Source organism: Lipophrys pholis (assembly GCF_963383615.2).
Source record: "Lipophrys pholis genome assembly, chromosome: 9".
Lineage (NCBI taxonomy): Eukaryota > Metazoa > Chordata > Actinopteri > Blenniiformes > Blenniidae > Lipophrys > Lipophrys pholis.
In genome coordinates this window covers 22,936,369-22,959,766 of record NC_137639.1, presented here as the reverse complement: position 1 = coordinate 22,959,766, position 23,398 = coordinate 22,936,369, and the positions used below count along the sequence as shown (strand labels likewise).

The 23,398-nt window shown below is 41.6% G+C and overlaps 1 protein-coding gene across 1 annotated transcript in view; it reads left to right on the top strand.

Annotated features, from left to right (window-relative positions):
- The window catches only part of adamtsl4 (ADAMTS-like 4), a 43,469-nt gene extending 22,095 nt beyond the window's left edge, over nucleotides 1-21,374 (top strand). The window contains exons 5-17 of the mRNA XM_080471284.1: nucleotides 1,478-1,580; nucleotides 10,846-10,985; nucleotides 11,444-11,648; nucleotides 12,047-12,231; nucleotides 13,514-13,664; nucleotides 14,152-14,403; nucleotides 14,566-14,695; nucleotides 15,688-15,892; nucleotides 16,648-16,821; nucleotides 16,908-17,087; nucleotides 18,908-19,087; nucleotides 19,193-19,340; nucleotides 19,427-21,374. Of these exons, the coding sequence (XP_080327410.1) occupies nucleotides 1,478-1,580; nucleotides 10,846-10,985; nucleotides 11,444-11,648; nucleotides 12,047-12,231; nucleotides 13,514-13,664; nucleotides 14,152-14,403; nucleotides 14,566-14,695; nucleotides 15,688-15,892; nucleotides 16,648-16,821; nucleotides 16,908-17,087; nucleotides 18,908-19,087; nucleotides 19,193-19,340; nucleotides 19,427-19,557 (2,184 nt within the window). The 3' untranslated portion in view covers nucleotides 19,558-21,374. The remainder of the gene's footprint in view (nucleotides 1-1,477; nucleotides 1,581-10,845; nucleotides 10,986-11,443; nucleotides 11,649-12,046; nucleotides 12,232-13,513; nucleotides 13,665-14,151; nucleotides 14,404-14,565; nucleotides 14,696-15,687; nucleotides 15,893-16,647; nucleotides 16,822-16,907; nucleotides 17,088-18,907; nucleotides 19,088-19,192; nucleotides 19,341-19,426) is intronic.
- Nucleotides 21,375-23,398: the final 2,024 nt, after the last annotated feature.

Genomic DNA, 23,398 nt, shown 5'->3' with positions numbered 1-23,398 from the left:
TTACCCAAGAAACAAATCAGACATGTAGTTTCTTTCAGTTGAGACCATATACATAGTGCTACAAAACATGGACCTTTTAATTAAAAGCATTTCATTTTTAGAAACATCTTGTTCTCTGCATTTAGGGGAAAAAAACCCTGAAAATCATTGATAACATTCAGTCTTTATGCCAGTGGAAGTGAATCACACAGATTATCTCTTTGTCTCGGTGTGTGATTAACAGTGTATCAGGCAGTCAAAAAGCAATTTATCCTCAGAATCGCTGTGTTAAAAGTGATTTTAACATGATTTAAGCAACTTCTACAAGCGCCAACTTGTGATGGGTAGATGAATGGTCAGAGCATGTGGACGTGGTTCTGCAGTGGTTGGCATCTGTCAAAGGCGGTCTAGTACGGGAAACGTAATGCGTGAGCAGCCAAGGCTGACATGCATGTGGTGTGTGAAGGCTGGCCGGTGGAGTCGGATCCAAGAGAGAAGCTACTGTAGCTCCAACTGCTGCTGATGTTGATGCTGGTTCTGACAGAAAGGTGTTCATTATTTAATGCTTTGAGGAGAACTCGGGGCCCGCAGGCACTATATCATAATGTTTAGGCCGATTGGCATGAAACCAACATGAAAGATATTTGGTTTCGGCTGAGCACTCCTGTATATACTGCTTGGTCTTTTGGTGCAGCAATAAGTGGTCACACCACAAATTAGAAAGGTGAATAAACTGGTGGGAATGAGGGGAAAACCATGGTCTGCTGCTATTTGATTTTCATTTGAGTGGTTCATACAGTTAATAGTTTATGTTAAAATCGTTATTACTAATAAAAACAAGAGTTATGCAAAGCTCGGTGAGTTCTCGTCTACACCGTATAAACCAGCAGAGCGGCGTCCATCTGATGTTTCAGCTGTCATTTAAAGTGAAGTTATGCTGAGACTCTTTCCACTGTACGACTCCACCAGGACCTCGCTTCACTGAGCAAAAGCTGGACGTGTACGTCTGTGTGAATGCAGCGCATGGACTCGTGTACACACACACACACACACACACACACACACACACACACACACACATTTTGTGCTCATGCAGTGAAAGCCATGGATTTATGCGAGTGACTGCTTTCCAAAATTTCTATTATTTCCATATGTTTCTAGTACGCTCGCTGACTACACAAAGCAGCATGCAGACCGTGTGTGTGTGTGTGTGTGTGTGTGTGTGTGTGTGTGTGTGTGTGTGTGTGTGTGTGTGTGTGTGTGTGTGTGTGTGCGCACAATAACATTGCGTCTTTACGCTTACCTCTATGATCTCAAGTTAATTCTCTTCTCTCTTTATTGGCTTTTTTTCTCCCCCTCTCACACACTTAAAGCCTGTCCCACCCTCCAGTAGAGAATCAACCCTCCGTTTAATAGCTGTGTGATTTCATACGAGTTCAGTGTGTGGCACTGAATTTTTGACTTTTTCCCTCTGTGGCCTGTTGTTGCTGTCACCCAGGTGTGTGGAGGAGGTGCCTTGGACTCCAGAGCCGAGCAGTGTGCAGCCTTCAACACCCACGAGTTCATGGGTCGGCTCTACAACTGGGAACCCTTCACCGAGGGTGAGGACTGAGTTCCCACACACACACACACACACACACACACACACACACACACACACACACACACACACACACACACACACACACACACACACACACACACACACAGTAGTTTAGGATTTGAATGCTTCACTGTGATAATAGGCTTACTGGTAGTGGAATTAAATGCTATGACGGGGGAGAAGGGAGCCAAAAGGCGTTGTAGATGTAAAATATGTATTGCTCTGGAATGAGCTGACTGGCTTGCGCCGGCTGCATGTCCAACCCGCCTCGGTCCCCCCTGCAGCAGGCCGTCATCGACACGCAGCACACCAGGTCGTGGGACTCTAGAGAAAAAGAGAATGACTGGAACTCCGTTTGCTTTTATTTATCACACAAAACATTCTCATACTCTTCTCTTTTTCCTCTCATTTGTCCAGCATCTCATTTTCTCTCTTTCCTGCCTGCCAAGTGTCTCCTCCCAGCTCTGACTAAGCGTACAGATTCCTACTGAGTGAGATAAAAACAGAGGAATAAAGACGGAGAGAGGGAGGTGAGAGGTGATGCTATGGAAGTGTTTTAGTCACGTGATCACTGGGAGCAAAGGGAGAAGACAGGGCTGGGGTTTCTGCAGGTCTTCGTGTTTGTTTGGTCTTGTTAAGTGTGCAATAGTTCAGCACAGTGGAGCTTGCACCCATGTTGTTTTATTCATTTTGGGCTGCTGAGCGGGAGGAGACAGAAAAAGCCCTCGTGGATATTTGAGGATTTTTCACAGGCAGACAAAGCTGAACGGAGGGAATACTACCAACATGGGAGTGAGAGAAAAGTGAAACACAGCTGGGGGATAATATCAACAGAATGTGTCATTATACTGAGAAATATGTGCATGAGCCTCTGAGAATTCGCAGCATGAGCATCTTGGCAGAGACTCCCATACTGTGAATGAATACATTCACAGATCCAAGATAACATGTGAATAATGTGTACACATGTATGGTTATGCATCATTCTGTCATTTGATTACCACATCAGCTGGATGAAGTTCCTCAGCAAACACAGAAGTGAGATTGTAGATCCAGAAACTGCAGATCAGCATCACCACTCAGCCAATGCGTCAGTTTGGGTTTGAATCTGCCTTAAAACAATACACACTTACCACACTAATCCAAATATACACGCTATATAAAATTGAAAGCAGAAGTTTGGTGGGACACCGTCTGAAATATAGAAAAGCAACTTTGCACGTTGTCAAAGCAGTAAAACTTATTTTATCAATTGATGAAATGAAAGGACGTTTTTACTGCTGAAACAAACTCAAGAATGAAATAAGTTCCTTTTCAAGCCATCCAGCCAACAGTCTGTGTTTTCCATCTTACATTTTTATACTGACGTCCACCTGGTTGTTTTTGTGGAAAACAAAAAAGCTCTGCAATCTCACTGCACACTTTGTTAAAGCCACGTTTCCCCTCAGGACTCAATAGAGTCCAAAAAACAGTGCGAACTAAAATGAATGCTCACTTTTTTTTCTCCACCACGACTGTGTGTATAATTAAAACAAGCCTCCGCTTGCGCAATCACTATTAACTTAATATCATGACAATTACCTTGTGTTAAGTTTACAGCTCAAGCTGCTCCTCCTGGGTTAACAAAAAGAGCACATCACAGCTTTAAAGTGGGTCGTTTACGTAGTTTGACACATTTGGAAACTTTGGTTGCAATAACTTTAAGACTGCTTTTTTTTTTTTTTTTTAACAAGACATGCAAAATTGTGCAAGGTCCATAAAATGATGTAATGAGGAAACACTTGTTGTGGTTTCTTCCTAACGTGAGAAGAATGAGAAACAAATACTCTCTCACGGAGTTTGTATTGTATCATCACCCTATTCAACTGAATCTGAAATCCTTTTTTCAAAAAAAACAAAAACAAAGAACTGAACCAAATATGTAGTATTGATATTAAAAAAATAGGTCCCACTCTTTATGTAAGCTGTTATACTTTGAGGGTTAAACAAAAGGCCACAGGCAGCATCAAAAGAATCAGGCAATTTTTTTCGAAACAGAAACTTGAGTTTAGTAAAATGTCGATGCGACAATACAACAACATTGTCGTGGCTGAAAGGATTCCAGCTCCTCCCCTCTGGACGAAGGCTCCTGGTCCCACAGTGCAGGACAAAGCGTTTCTGAACTGAATAAGACCCAGTGACAGTTGCACTTTATCATATTTTTTCTATTTATCAATTTTTAGCTCTATTTATTATTGTGACGCTTCATTGAATGTTCTTATCCTGGTTTATGTCAGTGACTTTATTTTTTTGTTATCTCTATTTAGTTTTATTGTGGTTTCTCTTTATCTATTCTTGATCTTATCTTAATTATCAATTAGTGAATATTGGGCACATTGAGCGCTTGTTCTGTTTGTCTTGTTTCACTCTGCTTTATCTGCTTGTCTGGTTCATTGTGTGTCTTTATTTGTTTTGACATCCCAAATGCATCACAAAAATCTGTAAAACAAGTACAGGTACTAATAAAGTGACCTTGAACATTTGTCATTCAACATCAACTAATAAATTGAGGAAATATCCAAGAATCAATGTCCTCACTTTTCTAAAACGGCAAGATAGTTTAAAATCATAAAAAAAAGGAAGAAAAAATGACTGATGGCACAATGTTGCGTGGTTGTGTGGGTAGCGTTCACGACTCATAACAAGATAACCCTGGGTCTACTCCAGCCTTGCGGGGGCTTTCTGTGCTGAGTTTGCATGTTCTGTGTTTGTGTGCAGGTTCTAGCCGAGTCTTCTGGTTTATGTCCAAACCTTGGAGGTTAATTGATGACGATGCAGAAAATAAAGCATATAGACGTAAAATATTATTTACATGCGCTGAGCAAGACGTCGGAGGCAGATTTACTGCTGCTGGATGCCCTTTCCTGCCCAGGGGAACACAACAAGTCGACCTTAAAGTCCTCATTTAATATTTCGGTCACGCTTGGGGCAGGTTAAAGGATAGAGGTGGATCTATATGATTAATTCTGTATGTTTGCGCCGGCGTAACAGCTGGAGTCAAACTGTCTGCATAAACACACCGGGACTCTCCTTTCAGCCACGACACGTTGTGTTTGTGGTGAGAGAGAGAATGTTTACTGTATTTGCTCTGAAATGAGAAGCTCCCAAATTTTCTCTATCAGCTGCGTGTCCTTGTACTTGACTGCAATCCAGCTTGTTTTAAACAACCATGTCCTTGAAGGGGGTATGATAACGAACGAAAAAAATCCTCTGTAGAGAGTAGAAGTGTAATGGTTTTGAATCGAAACCGCCAAACTTTTGATTTCAGTTTAGACACTTAAAGTTCACTAAAGCTCATTTTATCATTTGAATGTGTCTTTATGAAATTTACATTGCATTCAGTTCTAAAATTCTATTTTGCTATAATACTATAGTAGGATAAACCTGGGTTATTCCTTTTTGACGATGATTTCTTGCCTGACTTAAAACATGAAAAGCGTATAATTTACAGGAATGAGGCATGCAGAGAAGCACTGGCATCCACCAGCCCTGGAAATACTGCAGGCAGTTCTGTCAGAAAGAAAGACTCAACGTCACTGTGATTATTTGTATTCCTGGATAGTTTACATTTTTTTGTATTAGGAATGGGTCAGTGTTACACTTAAGTTGATAAAATCCAATCATTAATATTATTGATATTTCTTTATTAAAATTCAGATCTTTTCTTCATAGTGATATACTTGTGTACTTGGTTGTATAGAAAACACAGTTATTACCGTGAGGGTCTCTGAACAAATGGGGTCACAAGGTGTCACACGTATTGGCTGCTGTGATGAAGAGGTCAATATGGGGTTATAGACTTCAGGCGAGTGACATCATCTGGGTCGGACACACTTGAGCTGTTCGGGAGATGATACTTTTCCACCCCGTTAAGTAAACTGTATCACACTGTTTACTTCAGTCTGGTCCTGTTGGCCACAGTCCAGACCTTCATATTGAGTTTCTCATCAACACACAGGAGGCTGCAGTGATGTGTGTGTATGTATGTGTGTATACGTACAACATCTACTCATGCATTAGTCTTTTTTTTTTTTTTTTTTTCCCCCTCTCTCCAGCTGTGCTCATTCGTTTAGGACTGCATAAATTCCCAAATGATTTTCGCGGTAAACGCCGCAGTCAGCTCGTGTGCCTTTTTGCCTCCGAGGTGACAGACCTGTTATGTATGTGCCTCAGACCGACGTGGCTTTTGGTTTGGAAGTGGAAGTTTAAACAGTAAAGCTGCCACAGCGGTTATAAACCACAGAAATGATAGTGCTGATTAATCTTCCCCCTTCCAGCTCGGCTCTGAATAGCAGCGTCCGTGTAGTTTTCTAAGCGCTGCACGTGCAGGTGTTGTTTTACTTCAATATTCTCTTTTTTTCAGGCCTCATCCCCTCTCTGCACACCCTTCCTCCCCTCTTCCTGTCCCACTGCCTCTCTCTTTCTCTCTCCCTGTTGGAGTTTGTTTAGATGGAGAGATAATGGGGAAGTATATTTAGACAACATATATTCCACTGTCTGAACACTAAGCTCAGGGAGGGAGAGGGAGACAGTGGAAGCGAATCAGAGACTGTGGCGAAGGGAGAAACACAGAGGCAGAGCGAAGTAGCGAGAGAAATTAATGAAAGATGAAGACCAAAATAAAGGGAAAAACGAATAGTTTGGAGGGAGCCGGGAGGTGCTCGAGCATGACTTGAGGAATTGAAGAATGAAGGAAGATGAGTGAGAGTAGATGAGTGGCAACACATCTCCCACTTTTAGCTCCCCCTCTCTTTTCTGTCACTGTCTCCAGTCTAATCTCTCAAAGATAACTATGACAGACGGATAGAGAGAACGAGGGTGGAGAGAGAGAGAGGGTGGGAACACTGACTCCCCTTCCCGGTCTCTCTAAATATGGACTGTAGAGCCCTGCTGTCTTTCTGCACTTGTTGGGCTGTAGTAAAAATAATAGCACCAGATAAATGGAGATGGCTGTGGATCACAGTTACTACGTTTCAAAACAACTCATCACCACTAAGATTTAATACCATTAATAGATGTACACAATGTGGGTTTATGAATACTGTTTCTGAATGTAAATAGAATTCATCACATGCTATTTCAATCAATTTATCTTTGCATGCTATAAAAAAAAAAATGAATCACCACTTCTTCTTTTATCTTATTGCTTTTAAAATGTTTGCTTTGTTGACATATTTTCACATTGTTTTTTTTATTTTTATTTTGGTAACATTCAAAACATTATACCCATTTGTCCAACCGCAAAGTAAACTTTGATGAGCCAGCTTCAGCTGTGAATTCATCACTGCTCTTCAGACTGTGTAAATAATTCGACACTGATGTTTAGCCGAGCTGGAGGGCAGTATCTACATTCTGGAGTGGATTTCTAAACAACATGCTGTACCTTGTTTCCACTACCTTCATAGTGCTGCAAACTTGTGCAACAGTCGGCTTCCTGTCCAAGTCTCTCGATTCACGTGCACAAACTTATTCCCACTTCCACCCAGTTAATGAGAGGAAGCACGTCTCTTTAATAGAAATAGATGCTGAATGTGTCGACTGCAAAAGCCTGAAAATGCATAAGCTGCCCATAATTAGCCAAAGTTGATCAAGTTTTTTTATCTTCGTAATCAGGGTGTAACAACTTTCGCAAAGCAAATGAATTTAATGTTATTGCTTTTTTTTATTTGAAGGACAGAAAGATTTCCAATGGTCAGAAATAGAAAGTGAAAGTCACACATTGTTAAATAGCAAATTTTGTTGATGGCTGCGAGGATTCATAGGAAAGCAATACATTATCAAAATTCACATAGTCCTCTTGAGTTATTATTTTTGGAAAAAAAAAAAGGAATGAAAAGAAACACTTCTTCTGGTTTTTTTTACAAATCGCACCCTGTTTACAAGTCCCAAAGTTTCACTCATGTCATGCCTCCACTCTCCACTCTTTAAAGTTTAAGAAAACACTTCTGCGGAGCTGAACAGCTCAGAGATTAAAGAGTTCCTGTGGTTGGCCTGGGCTTGTGTCACTTGGAAAAGAGTTGGTGAAACAGAAGAATGACTCATTAGTATCTTCACAGACACAAATACAAAACAGTCTGTTCAGACTGGATCCCCTGAGAGAAAGTTAGGAGGGGTGATGTAAAACTATATTGAGGCTGTTTTTCTGCCTAAAAATCACTAAAGATCTATTAATGGATAATAAAAGTGAAAATAAAACCCAGGAGAGTGGACAATGAGTGACCTTTAATGTCTTTAGCATGTTTGTCGAGACAGAGCAGCTAAACTGAAAGCAAATGTAGAACGTTTAACATAATATGTTTTCATTACCTGATTCCTGATGCAAAAGTGATACTCCACACAGCCCACGTACTCAAATACTTTGACTGTCCTTTGTACATTGTGTTTTGTCTTGTGCTTGATTTAAAACCAGCAAAAACAATTAAATATCAGCTTAAAAGTGCAGTTTTTTCTACTGTCTGGACTTCTATATGCGTGATGATCTGTATAGCACTACACCTGACGTAATACCGTTTGGAAACCATAGAGGCATCTTGTGGGTTCACTGCACACAAGGTGGATGCCGGGCTCTGGTAGTTGACCTTTACTCTTTGTTCTCAGTGATCTCACCCGAACCTCTTGACCTTGAAAGTGATGAAAACTCACCACAACACAACCTGCTGATGTTTTGTAAATTTGAAAGAGGATATATAATAATTACCTGTTGGAATTCAGTTTTTATGCACTTTGGCTTTAAGAAAATAACATCTCACAAGAGGAAACCTTCATTTTTCTAATTGCTTCAAGGACTATAAAATACAACGGTGGGCAAAGCGTCCTGCTGTTTAACGTTTCAGAGCTGCTGCGTGAGTGTCTCATACATTCTCAGAGAAATGTGGCACAGCAGTGAGAAGTCATAATTCCAGAAGCACAGATTTAGTCATTTTGACCCAGAACATTCCCCGTGACACGATCTGCTCTCTTCCATTTCAACGTTAATCTCTGACCTCTTAGTGAAGCAGTGAGCTCATGTCTTTAACTTGATTTCATGCGCACACAATTGTAGCCGTACACCCACACATACATGCTCTGTCTTTGACCCCTTTTAGACCCCCCATCTCTTTCCTGAAAGAAATGGATAAACAGTGGAGCCACTGAGGACCACTTCCTGCTGTTTTCCTCGTCTTTCTCTCCTCTTTAACCCGTTAAGACCTGTGCCAGCATTTGCTCTTATGAAGCTATGAGTCAGAAGTTTCTCCCTTTTACTGTAGATCTAGGCTCTGAACTTCAGCCTTCTCCTTTATGTTTATGTGTAAATCATATTTAGTTGGATTTGGTTCTATAAAATGATACTACAATCTCAAAATGCATTTAAACCTCATTTACATTGAGAAAGAAGATTGATTGCGTGCATCTTGGTCCAACTCGTAATATGTTCAAGAAAAAGCTTGGTGTGAGGGTGGGTTATTGCCAAAAAGAAATAAAACTAAGCAGTTGGAGACATGTTGCATGTGTTTGTGTGAAGTCCAAAGCTTGGAGGAAGCATAAAACAGCAAGGCTGATAAATTAATGCATTAATGAAGGACTTGATTCAGGTCTCAATGGAATAGCTTGAACACAGCATTTGTGTTTTGAGGTTTTGGGGAATTTGAAATTGAACTTAGTTTATGTCTTAGTTATTTAAATGTAAATGTTTATTTGTATAGGGGCAGGTTTGTAGCCTAAATAATTGCCACATGCTAAAACATTTATAGCATATGCTCATTTGAAATGTATGCCCCTGGCTGGACCTCCAAAAGACTCGAGAGACAAGTCAGCAGTGCACAATACAAACAACAAAAAATACGCTCCACAAAGCTGTAGAACAGAAAGCACCACATCAATCACGATGGCATTCCACTTAAAAATCTGTTTCAATTTAGGTTTGAAATGTTCTGAAATCAGCGTAAAGTTTGAAAATGTCACCGTTCACTCCATGAACAGAAAAGACTGTTCGTACCAGAGAGCAGTTAAATAGGGAAACATTACAATTCCCTCTGGATGCTCCGTGTGTTACTGAGCCTGAAGCTGTAAGTGGAACCACAAGGTCACTGAGCACCAGAGGAGCCTAATCATGGAGGTATTCATGAATGAGTCTGAGAGTGACAAAATAAATGAATTGATTGAAATTGAAATGTATATAGTTTTTGAAGAACTCTGCAGCTATATCATCGCATTGGTTTCCTGGACAGAAAATCTGCTTGTGAACAAGAGTTGGCCAATTGTGACAAACTCATGCACGGCATGATACGTCGGATAAGTCTAAATATGCACAAGAGCACATCACATGCTCTATGCCAAGTTTGTTTCACTGAAAGAAATCAAGCAACCCTTTATCTGGTTTGTAAATGAACAGTATATGGTTACATAACAGTTTACCAAATTTTCAAACGTTTCAATTTCTTTTAAAAGTTAATGATGGTAAGAAAACAACTGACATTACTCAAAATAACTGTGTTTTGTGAGACTCTAGTACTTTGTAGTTTGTAGAATTAAACTGAAAGTAGGTTGTGAAAGCTTTCTGGTCAGTTTTGCACTTTCCAACAGATTTTATCATATTTTTATCCATATTTCTTTCATCAAAAGTGTCTCATTGAGTGCTTTATAAAGGCTCTTTTCCTTAGAATTGGATTAATTCCATTTTATCTGCTTATTGCATTTCACCACATAGACACAGAATCTGTTTGTATCCCAGTCCTCCTTGTTGCTGTGAGGTTCTTTGTATTCCCCCCTCATCTATTTTTCTGCCTCTTCCCTTAGCACTGAAGGACTTTCATTTCCTTTTTAACCTTGAGGCAGCGCCCTCGCTGATTCCCCCCTTCTGCTCTCTCTTTCCATGTACTCTCCCCCCTGCCGTGTGCCCCCATTGGGCTGCACTCATAAATCTTACCTTTCCCGAGCTCATGTTTACACCGCTCTTCTGCATATACGTCTCCCGGGACGGTGCAGCAGTCGGTGCACTCGCACAAGTGTGCGGCCGGGGAAATGGTCTCGATCCCTCTCACTGTTTGACTGTCGGGGGTTATTTTGTGTGGCCTCGACTTCCTGCACACATGGTAAGATGTTCATCGGCCAGCTGGGTCTTCTCCACACGACTTTGACAAAAAAAACACTAGCTCATGCTATTTAAGACAAACACTTGTATGGCGCAGTAAATGAACCACCCCTTGTTTTTTTGTTTTTTTGTCGTTGTTTTGTTTGTGTTGTAGTTGGTGCAGACAAGCAGTGTGAGCTCACCTGCAGACCTGCTGGCTATCGTTTCTACGTCCGCCAGGCAGAGCGCGTCAGAGACGGCACCCCCTGCTTCAACGTCAGTGCCAACGATGTGTGCGTGGAGGGACAATGTCTGGTAAGTTGATTTCAGTGAGATTTTATGTGAGATCTTTGCCTCAGGCGTCAAGGTCTGTACGACGAGCTTCGGCTGACTGAGTCCAGAACCCGGCTCTGCTGGTCCCCTGTCTGGAGGCTGATTTAAAGCGGGTATTCAGGCTCAAAGTGTCTGCGGTCTCTTTTTTTTTTTAGCTGCCCTCCTCTGGGCCTCATTTCTCTGAATCGTTTCTTCTTTCTGTCATTTGCCCTCTCGCTCTCTCATTTTGCTCTGATTCTACCCTTCTCATTCAACAGTTATCAAATTACGCAAACAGCAGTGAAACAAACACGGCCAGTTGATGGACCAGTTGTTTGTGTTCTATACCCTCCTCACCAGTCCTCCCACGCAGCCCTTGCTCATTCCCCTTACCCCTCTTTCCCTTCATTGTCTAACCCTTCACTCAGGTCTTTTCTCCTTTTTCTTCTTTTTTCGGTCAGACTGAGGGCTGTGACGGGGTGCTGGGCTCTGGCTCCGTGATTGACAAGTGCGGAGTGTGTGGTGGGGGTGAAACCTCCTGTCGAAAGGTGACGGGAAGTTTCCAGAATGCCACGGTTCCTCTTGGTTACCACAAGATCCTGGATATCCCACCCGGAGCCACGTTCATTAACATCACGGAGAGACGAGCAAGCCCCAACTACCTGGGTAAATCTCAAACTAAAGTTAAAGATTTCTTGAGTAAAACTCATGTTAGCTCCAGTAAAAGTGAAACGTTGGCCAGAAGAAGGTAAGTGGAGATTTGGCCCATGAACATGGGATTGAGTGCTGACTTTGACTCAGACTTTGAGTCAGTCCAGATGAAGCAAGTATTGTTAGAGCCCGAAGGGAATCAGCGCAGGGGTGTACATGTAAGTGTTAGTGTTTGTCTTGCCAGCCTCCTGTTTGTTTATGAGAAAAGCCCTCCAAAGTCTGTGTTTGTCTGTCTGGGATGTGTTTGACCATACGGGGGTTTCCTGAGTATTTGCCAGACCAAACAAGGCCTGAACATGAAAAGAGAAATAAAAAAACCTCTGATATTCCAACCTCCACCTTCGTTTCTCCAGCTATGAGAAGTGGCACAGGGGCTTCAGTGGTAAATGGGCGCTGGGCTGTGGACCCTCCAGGGGACTACACAGCCGGGGGGACTACCTTCACCTACACTCGGCCGAGAGCGCAGGTGGAGGGCGAGGAGGAGAGGGGCGAGTGGCTCAAGGCTCCAGGACCCACCACGGCACAGCTCCAGCTGTATGTAAGTACTGGAGCACAGGAAGGCATTTATTTTTTACCCTGTAAGCAAACATGAACCAGGCCATGGCAAAATTAAGTTAATGATAACAATCACTGACAGACACAAAGACATGTGTGGACGCAGAATATTTACCGTCCCTATACCATTGATGTGAGCCCGAGGCTGCGCTCCCCTGCTCTGTGTCAAGATCCCCCAGATAGGTTGCAGTATTTCTGAATTAGGTCGGAATAAAGTCAACTACTCTGAAGCTTCGGGCCTGAGCCGCGCCAGACCATCCAGGGCTTAACAATAACAACACTTACCTCAGGCGAAGATCTTATTAAAGAACAGGAGTCATGTGCAGCTTTACAACTCGTAACTTCATGGCAGGAGGGGGTAAAAATAGCAAGACTGATCTCAGGAATCACCTGCAATTCAAAGGCCTTATCGGATACTAATATCAGACGTTAAATGTGTAAAGCATGGCAGCAGCACTGAGATGCTGTGAAGCTCACTGATTACTTAAAATATTCTACATAGATTGGAAATAGAAAAACACATCTGCTAGTGCTTCATCCTTACCACTGCAGGAAAATCCTAAAGTTTAGAACATTCATGAACTTTAGTGAGCCAAGCCGGGGATTTTAAATCTCTTTCATTCAGTTTCTATACTGTTAATTTGCAGCCTAATGTGAAGAGGTTGATTGGAGAAGCTTAGTTTTGTTATTATAGAAAAGAAAAGAAATATTGCATTATTTTGCTGTACAACATCCAGATTATGACCAATAAAAACTTCAGCTGTGTGTCCGCCCGTCTTTACGTCAATAAATAGCATACATTGTTCATCCAGAACATTCATCCAGAACATTTAACAGGTATAATTCTCCTCAAATTTGCCAAATTTGCATGATCAGAGTCATTTGGATCACTTTACTGAGTACCATGACTGTTACCAGTTGTCCAGATATTACCCTCTGTGTTCTTTGCTACCAGGTTAAACCACTAACTGAAGGACATTGGCTGTACAGTATAGCATATCAAAATGCTGTTGCCCTGGGACTCCTGCTGTTTAAGTTTAGATGACCTTGACTTAAATCTTGCAGACAGCCTGCAGGGTTTTGGAGTGGGAGAGGGGAGCGCAGGCAGTGCTTGAGCATGACACTAAATGCCTGCCAGAGCCAGAGTGCAAATTCTGCAGCTCATCCTGACTCCTGACCTCTGACAAGTACATTTCTCTACAGGGATCCGTAAAGTTGTTTTAGGGTGTTTCTCACCTGTGCTCTCGCCCTATTTCGCTTTCCAGATCATTTTCCACAAGGAGAACCCGGGCATCGACTACGAGTTTTACGTCCCCGTGGAGAAGGAGGCTGAGAAGGAGAGAGTGCCTGAGACGGAGAGGGAGGCACCCAGAGAGAGGCCGAGGGAGCGAGAGCCAGCCAGGGCACCCCTCCGCAGTGAGTCCACCCCACCTCGGCTCTCTTATCTCCACTTTCTGACAAACCCTTTAACAGATGTATTTTCTGCACGTTCTCGACAGTCGTGTGCGACACGTTTTGGATTCCTGACTGGTTAATCAGTAAATCGACATTTTAAGAATCCTTCTTTCAAAACTACTGAAGGGAACACCCCTGCGGTCCACGTCCTTGGAGGATGATTGACGTGTTTATGGGTCTCAGTGGGTGCGGTTGTGGGTCAAATGTTTGTGCTTGTTTGTCTGACTATGACCTAGATGGGAGGCTATCTGATACACGTTTGCTGCCATGAGACCCTGACCTCATCATGACATCATTAGTCTCTGACTCACTGCCTTCCTCAATATTTCAACATGTTTTACTTCACTCTTTATCATCCTTTCCTCCTCCCCCTCTTGTCGCTCTCCTAATCTTTCTTCCACCTTTCCTGTCTGTTCTAATTTGTCTCCATGTTTTTCCTCTCTTGCAGGTCCTCTTACTGTGTCCATAGAAAACCCTCCTCCTGCTCCGCCACCTGTTTCCATCCCATCTTTTCCCTCCACCTCTGTGTTTTCGCCCCCTTCCTCAGAGAGGTGGACACCGGAGAGGTTGCGTCCTCGGGGGTCTGCCCCTAACAGGAATGCTCGGATACCCCCTCGCACTGACCTGCCGCTGGACACCGATCCACCTTTTGTGTGGAGGAAAGGCGGGCTCACAGAGTGCTCTGCTTCCTGTGGCAAAGGTCAGACTTTTAGAGATGCATCCTATCTGTCACAGACAAGAGTCTCATCTACCTAATTATTTTGAATGATGTGGTGTCACCCTCCTCTGGCTGTTGGGTGCAAGTACAACGACATGGAAATGAAGTCTGCGTCACTGCGTCCATCTCTTCCTCCGTCTGCAGGCTCCCAGCACAGAGTCATTTTGTGTATAAGCCGGCACACAGATGAAGAAGTCCCTGACAGGAAGTGTGATTCTGCAGCCAAGCCTGTTCCTGAGGAGGAGCCTTGTAACACACACCCCTGCCCACCATTGTGAGTAAAGACAATTAATCATAAAGCCATACATAAGTACATAATCATCATTCTTTCATTTTTTAAAAAGGCTTGTGTAGGAGGATAAAAATAAGTATTTTATGATACTATGTATTTAATCCATTTAAAAATGCACAGAAAATCTTTACCAACATTTATTCTACCTTAATTTGTATCCTGAAATGGTTTTCCTAATTAGAAAAATAAATCTGACACCTTATAACGATTCTATTTCTTTCTAAAAACAAACAAAATACATCACCTTCCTAAATGAACATTTCAAGAGTCTCTAAAGTCACCTTGAATTTATATTCATCCAGTTGCAGTAATGAAGTGAAGATTTCCTCTAAAGAAGTATGAGCAATAGGGAAATTAAAAGCAACTTCTTTAAATCGGTCGAAGCTCTGCAAAGAATGATGTTGACTGTGATGGTAAATCGATATCGCGCAGCACATTTTCACCACTTCAGCAGTCTCAAAGTGCTTTACACTGTTAGTCACATTCACCCATTCACTGATTCAAACACCATGCGAGGTGCCTGGCCTCCATTGGAATCAACTTAGGGGTCAGTGTCTTTTCAAAGACTGTCCATCAGTGTCAGACTATGCATTCAGAATATTAAATCCATCCTTCCTTCTACACCGCTTCATCCAGTTCAGAGTTGCTGGAGCCACAAACCGAGATGTACACAACCACACACACTCACTCCAGGCACTTTAGAGTCACCATTTAACCTGACATACATGTTTTTCAACTGTGGGAAGAAAACTGGTGTACCTGGAGAAAAGCCAAATGCACGGGGGGAAGTGCACGTATTCCTCACAGGAAGGTTTGACCCAGATATGAACCCATGACATTTTCAGTATGATGCAAGTGTGCTAAGCAGTACACCATCGAGTGTCCCCTGTAGGAAATACGTAGGAATATAAGTAGGAAGATGCTAAACCTTGTGTGACATGATTGTAAAAGTCCCCTTTGATGCTTTATGTCAGCTGGGAGGCCAGTGCCTGGTCAGAGTGCAGCGTCTCCTGTGGCGCTGGTGTGCAGCAGAGGCAACTTCAGTGCAGGCAGAGCTTCGGAGACCGCTCCACCATGGTCCATCCCCAACGCTGCGCCGGCCTCACGCCACCAGAGTCGGTGCAGAGCTGTCAGCTCGGCCTCTGCTCCCACTGGGAGGTCAGCTCTGACTGGAGCACGGTACGTCTACAAAACCAGCACGAGACTGAGTGTATCCACCATTACTATCACGACAGGGCACTTACATGACATGAGGAGTCGCCTTTTATTACAACACAACAGTCTCTCTGTCATGAATTTTTAAAAACCCAGTTCAGTGATTGTACTGTAATTTAAATAGAATTTAGATTTGTTTTTGATGTCATCCCTCTTTCCTCAAATAGCATTTGTTCAGTTTTAGCTTCCAGTCGAGGGAATTTAAAATCACATCTATATAACCTTTTTCAGAGGTGGAAAAGTGTACTCACATTATGTTACATGAATAAATTATATGCATTTACAATTAAAACTGCTGTACAGAAAAGTACAAAAATTGTCAAAATATATCTTTTTTCATTTTAATTGAATTGCTTTGGGATGCTTCACAATTTCTTTTTACCTACATAAAATGTTCTCATGCAAAGAATAAAGTCTATAGACATCACATGATGGTGAACAGATGAAGACATAAAGTAGGAATTTATTATATTGAAACAATAAACTCAATGGCTAATGAAATAAAGACCAAAATGCTTGAATAATTCAAATTATAGGTATATTAAGTAGCAATTTATCATTTTAGTTGCGAAAAAAAAGATTGCATGGTGTAAATTCTACATAATATGAGAAAAATTCTATACTTGAAAGAAGTGCTAATATAAGTACAAGTACCCACAAATACTGCTTGATATCATGCAATTTTTGACAAATTTCCATCTCACATACATTGTTCACAGTGCTCGGTGGACTGCGGTGTTGGGAGGAGGACGCGAGGTGTTCGCTGTGTCAGTGATCAGGGCGGCATTGTCAACGACATGGAGTGCAGCTCCAGGCTCCGGCCTCAAGGGGCTGAGGAGTGCAACATGGGCCCCTGTGTGACCAACTGGTACTTCACCGGCTGGTCCAACACTGTGAGTAACGCACACACACCGAAGTGAAGACCCCAACATGCTCTCAACGGTAATTCTCAACATGATCTCCCACTTTATGTCGTCAGTGTTTGGCACAGTGTGGCCCCGGGGTGCAGAGGAGAGAAGTGGTGTGTCTCACCAGAGGAGGCGTCCGAGAGGGAGGAGGCGGAGGAGACTGTGTTGGGGAAAAACCAGCAGAGATGAAGGCATGCAATGGAGGACCCTGTGTCGCGACAACCATGTGGTACAGCAGCCCCTGGACAGAGGTAGGACCCGGGGAGGAATAAGTAAAAACATGCTTTTGTAAAGAAGCCTCAGTTTTACGTCCCTGTATGAGTCTGAGCAAAACAGTGTGGAGTGGATGAAAAATATTACACCTAGTAGATAAAACAGACAAACACAACAAAACATTAAAATGATTTGGGAGAAGACCTGCAGTTAATTATTTGCTTGCAATAATGGAGAGCGAAAAGAGACGGGATACAACTAAACAGGAAGGATGAAAGAACAGGTAGTGTCACTACTGTTGAGTGTTGAGGAAGTTGATGTTGTGACTCGAACACATTTCACCACAGAACGAGAGTTAGTATACTGCTCACCAGAAATGTTCATATCCTATTTATAGGAAATGGTCCAGTGGAGGAAAAGGATAGAAATAGTACATAATGTGTAGTTTTTTTTCCTCATTTTTGTTTTTTTCATTCCCACTGTGGATTCATCATAAATTTATGCTTCATATTGTAGTTTTGTTGCTGACATTAGTAATAATTCAATATTTTGTTTATTGTCTCAATCGTCTTAGAAAAACGTTCACTTATGGAGGGTTTTATTTTGGTTTACTGAGGCAGACCGGTTGTTTGGACATACAGTATCAATCAAACCTAAAGTTTGAGATGTATGTGAAATACAGAATTGTGAAAAATGACATTTTATATTCTTATTTTGTCTCCACAGGTAGGATGTCACATGCATACTTTTCATAACTATGCCTCCTTGAAGATTTATGATAAATAGAAATGTCAAAGAATAATATCTGCAGTATCACTGTTATTTCTGTTTTATACTTTGCTGCAACACAAATTGTCCTACAAGGACACAAATGAACTGAACTGAACTGAGACTAGATCCACCGGCCTGTAACACATTTATACAATGATCGTCTCACTACTGTCAAAATAACAGTGATACTGAATAATTGCCAGACATAGAATGTTAAATGTATCTTGGAAAAAGTGCAGAAGCACTCCCTCTTTGCACACTTTCTGACAATTCTACAGCCATGAAATTAAAATGAATCTGCTTGCTCTTGTCATGAAAGGGTTAATTGTAATTGTGCGACGGTTTTCCTGCTGCTTCTATAACGTAACATTTTTCCTATATTTGGATGCAGTAAAAAAGATGCAGTTAACACAGCTGAGTGAGCAGGACATCCTGTAAAGTAGCTAAGTAGCGAGTGACAGTCACGACTACCGAAGGTGCAGAAGTCCATTACCGTGTCCTGAAAGCTGTACTCAAGTTAGTGCGCTAACATGTCGCGCAGCACACAGGCCTCTTCTTCCCAAATGGAAGAATTAGTGTCATTACAATATCCTAAAATGCATCTTTGATATCGCAACAATCTAAAATAACCACTTTTTTTTTTTTTTACTTCATTTTACTTAATATCTCTATGCATGGCGCTATTCTAAAATTACAGCAGCATTGGCACTCGCAGTGCGTCCTCTATTTTTATTTTGAGGTGTTCAGCTGCAGCTCCTCTCTCCTCTGCAGACACCGACCGCCAAGTGGGAGAAGTGTTGCGTTTCACATGCATCTTCTCTGACCGTATTGAGAATTCACTTACCCACAGTTATCTGTATGTGGATTTGCTTGAATTTGTGAATGTATATTGAGATTAAAACAGTGTGTGTAGCTGCACTTTGTTGTGAAAATTTCCAGTCTTTTTATTTTTTGTTACAAAATAAGATTGCTCAATTAAAAAAAAAAAAAAAAACTATTTTTGTCACCCAGAATACAGGGTTTATCTTATTATCACTCTCTTCTCTTTTCTGTCATGGAATGTGACTGAGCCATGTTCTTTTTCCAGTGTAACGTCCCATGTGGAAATGGGACACAGCGACGAGACATCATCTGTGTCCAAAAGATGGCGGCTGACTTCACCGTTGTTTCAGCCTCCGAGTGTGCTCATCTGGACAAGCCGGCAGCGGTACAGGAGTGTGAGCTCGGGGAGTGTGAGCCACAGTGGTTCACAACGGAGTGGAGCGCGGTGAGCGATAAAGAGGACGAGAAGAACAGGGGAACAAAATTCCATCAGGCCACAGTGAGTTTACATTTTAACTGATATTTTTCTTGTGCGTGCTTTTGCTCTCAGTGCTCACAGTCCTGTGGGAAGGGCCTACAGATGCGGGAGGTTCGCTGTCTCACGCCAGACAAGAAGCACAGCTTTGAATGTGACCCCAGCAGCAAACCTGAACAGGAGCAAATTTGCAACATCCTACCCTGCAGCCCACGGGTTCCAGGTTAGTGTTTGTTTACAAGGCAGGTGTGCCCACAAGTGTCGGGAATCTGTCTCCCAGCTAATATCGCTCCCGTCTTCTCCCCACAGATGAAAACTGCCGGGACAGACGTCATAACTGTATGATGGTGGTGCAGGCCAGGCTGTGTGTCTACTCCTATTACAAGACCGCCTGCTGTGCCTCCTGCACCCAGAGTGCCCAGCGGGCCAAGAGGCACTGACCGGCCAATCACAGACAGCCGTGCTCAACAAGCAGCCGATGGCCAGGTCGAACGGTGCCTGCAACCCCTGAAATGACGCGTCAGTAGAAATGAGCCAGAGTAGGCATGTGATGGCATTCAAAAAACATTTAGCTATGTTCCCCTGATTCTTCAGGTTAAACACTGTGAGCGCAGCCAGTTACCTTTTCTTCCACTAAGCACTCTGTATACAGTTATTGTTCCTCAGATACAAAGCTTCCACTGAGCTTGCTTCAGTTTACAACGTGCATTAGCTTTAGCCGTTCATAATGTGTCACACAGGGCTTGATATTACATTTGCTGTCATTTCCTCTCTCGGAGGCTCATTTCGGTGACTGATAGGTTACAATGAAAGGTGCTCGCTGAGAACACAGCTGTGTTTCTGCAGCAATTTTAGCCTTTGTGAAGATTCCTCCTCATTTGGAGGATCTTAAAGCAGTTGTCGTCAGGCATGCATACCACTAATTATGCTCGACAAATGATTCCCATGTGTGCTAGATAAGCTGTGTATACTATACTATGTCTGCCGGAGATCTGCGGGAATAGATCTGTACATAAGTCCCCTACTGAGATGTAGTGGCTTCCCCCTGGCCAAGATAGAAGGATTTTATTTACATATTGTTTGTCTTTTATTTGTTTGCCAAATATATTTTCCTTAGTGTCATTGAACTGTTCAGTATTTGGACAGAAAAACCAAAGGAGTGGGGGGTGGGGTGGGGGTGGGGGTGGGGGGTACTGTGGCAGTAAGTGACCAAATATAAGTAGATACAAGGAAAGAGATTAGACTTTTCACCCCAAACAGGATGACTAACATGGATGTTAAACAGCACATACTTTGTACAGTCGTTATTCCGTTAAGTCTGCATTTAGACTGTTTTGTTTTTTTTTACTTCTAACTCTATTTTCACTGAAGAAATTGCTTATTTTTCAATGAATTTCAAGTACAGAAGAAACCGGTGTTGTCAGATTTTGACAACAGAAAAGATAAAGTACTATTTTACTGTGATTTCACCGTTGATACAAAGCGTCTTAAAATACTGTGCTTCAAAGTATTTGGATCTCTTTTCCTGTGGGGGTAGCAGAGGGCTTCTGTGGGAAAAATCTGGGGGTCAGGCCTTATTCCTAGTATGATTTCTTTTTATATCTTTTAATTATTGTTAAGAAATTCTTACAAAAGCTTACACTTTAAGGGTAAAACTATTATTTTTCTTAAACACACATTTTTTAAATTGCATTTCTTCAGCGTGTGATAGAGATGAAATAAATCATCAAATATTCCTCAGTATCAAACTATATGTGTCACGGCGAAAAGATTCGGTAAAGATTTACCAAATATTCCAAATTAGAAGCATCCAACTGGAGATTCATGCTTTTTATTGCCTTCGGATCCTCACAGCCATTAACAATCATATTATATAGTGCGAAAAGCATTAACAATCCCAGCATTCATTGCTTTACATTCTTTGAATGCTACATACAAGATAAAAACTCACTACTGCAAAGTTAAAAGTAAGGTTTCTATTCAGCTGCTCACTTTTACAGAGCAAGTCATTGTAACTTACATTAAAGAGTTGGCTAGTTTTTACACTGTATGATCTTCATGTCGCAAAAACGGGTTTTCAACCCGGGTCCCCCACTCTCGAGGTTTGTGACAGTTTTAGTCAACCTAAATATATATGTGAAGAACTCGGTGCCTTTCAGTTTGCTGTAATGGCAAATGTCAACGTACCAAAAAAAAAACTAAAAACTTTGTTTGGCTCAGAGGACGAAATTCAATCTGGATTTTCTTACACAGAAATCCCTGCTATTTCACAAGCTCATTGCCTTCTTTATTCTCTACAGTAGATTTATTGACTGTGAGAAAAATAGAGAATATGTTGGGAAAAAACATGTACTAATTCAGTATGATTTTACAATAACTACAGTCCTGCCAATATCTTCAAAAGCATCTTTATGTTACCAGCATCCTGGGAGGAGTCGTTGTATCTGTCCTATGTGCTGAAGTCAGAATTAGGAAACCTGGACGAGAATGATCATTTCTTTCTTCTGCGAGTCTTTTGAGTTATTTATGATCTGGATCGAATGCAGCCATTCTGCTTTGACCGCAAAAGTCCTTATTTTGCATATCAAAGTTGTGACCTCTGTATATGTGTGTAAGTAATTGTTGATGCTGTTTCTCTTGCCTTAACGTTTGATTTTTATTTTTTTTATTTTGCTGTCTTTTTTTCTCTCCTCCCCACACCTCCCACTAAGACAAATACTCAGTCAGAGGTGAGAAATCTGTATATTTGATATGTTTTAATGTCTATATTGTCTTTGAATATAGTTGGTGCCTATATTGTAGAACAGAGTAGTGAAGTTATCAGAGCTCTTGTTGTAGACTGCATTTATTCACATCTAACTGTCATATAAGTGTGTGTGTGTGTGTGTGTGTGTGTGTGTGTGTGTGTGTGTGTGTGTGTGTGTGTGTGTGTGTGTGTGTGTGTGTGTGTGTGTGTGTGTGTGTGTGTGTGCGCGCGCATGTTTTGTCTCTAATCTCCTGTAGTACATATAACATTTTATATATAAACAAAAAAGATAGTAATTTATCTATTATCTTAAAGAACGTGTAATTTATTTTCTGTTTTGAGGAGCTGTAGCATTTTTTTTGTTTACCACCAGAGTTTATGAAATCGTTATTATCAATACACAGACTTTTTTTTTTATCATGCAAGAAGACAGTGTGGAAAAATTATCTCAAAGCTTCATTTTAAATAAAACTGAAATTCCAGATAAGAGGTTATTGGTGTATCCATCATGTTTTGTTCTTGTCTGCTGCGTAAAGGTGATGTAGCCACTTCTGTCCAAAGAGTGGCGCTATTGAGTCTCCGACATGAACGACCAGACTCGGTTTCCTTCAAGAATGTGAGTCTCCTTCAGGGTGAAAAGGTTTCACAGATATTAAAACTACTTTGAGGATTTGATTCTGTAAAAAAAAAAAAAAAAGATTTAAACTTTGAGGTAAATTCAGTCATCCATCCATAGAGTAGAGAATCTGGGATATTTTTGTGGTGAGGCAAGTTGTAACCACTACACCAGAGTGCAGTCAATAAATGAGTATTCATCAAAATGTACTTCAGTCTCATGGGACACAAAACAACAAATAAACATGGCCTTTAAACGGTGACACTTATGAGAAAGCAATATTTATGTTTTAGAATAACTTTAACCTTCATCCTTTAAGTGCACACACATGCTTTTTTTTTTTTAAACTTGAAGGTCAGATGAGAAGCCTGAAATGTAAATGTAAGAGCAGTGTGTCGAGTTGGTCCAACAATTTAAAGCACTGGAGAAGTGTTTTAAAGTAAAGTATATAGAGGGTCAATGGAGGTGAAGATTTGCCGGAGTTCAGGGGTAAGAGCAATGCAGCTGGACGTTTGAGTGACAAGAAGATTTTTGAACATCTTTGCCTCCAACTTACCAAATAAACCCCGTCTGTTAGGCATATATAACCTTCAATAAATAAATGGGGCGATTAAAGAGTCAATTCTACATATGATTTTTCCCAAATTTAAGGTCGCAGGGTTCTGGAACTGAACCCAGAGGCCTGTCCAAAGCATAGGCAGGTTGCATGTGCACCACAGGGCAAGTGAGACAGAGAGTCACACTCACTTATGTGCCTATGGGCCACAGGGAAATCAAATGGCCTTGAGGACATGTAGTACCCAGAAGTAAAAAAAAACAAACCCAAGCATACACAGGAGGGAACACTCAAACTCAGCACAGGGCTTCCCCCTTAGACTCAAACTCAAGGACCATCTCACCAACAACACCACTGTACAGC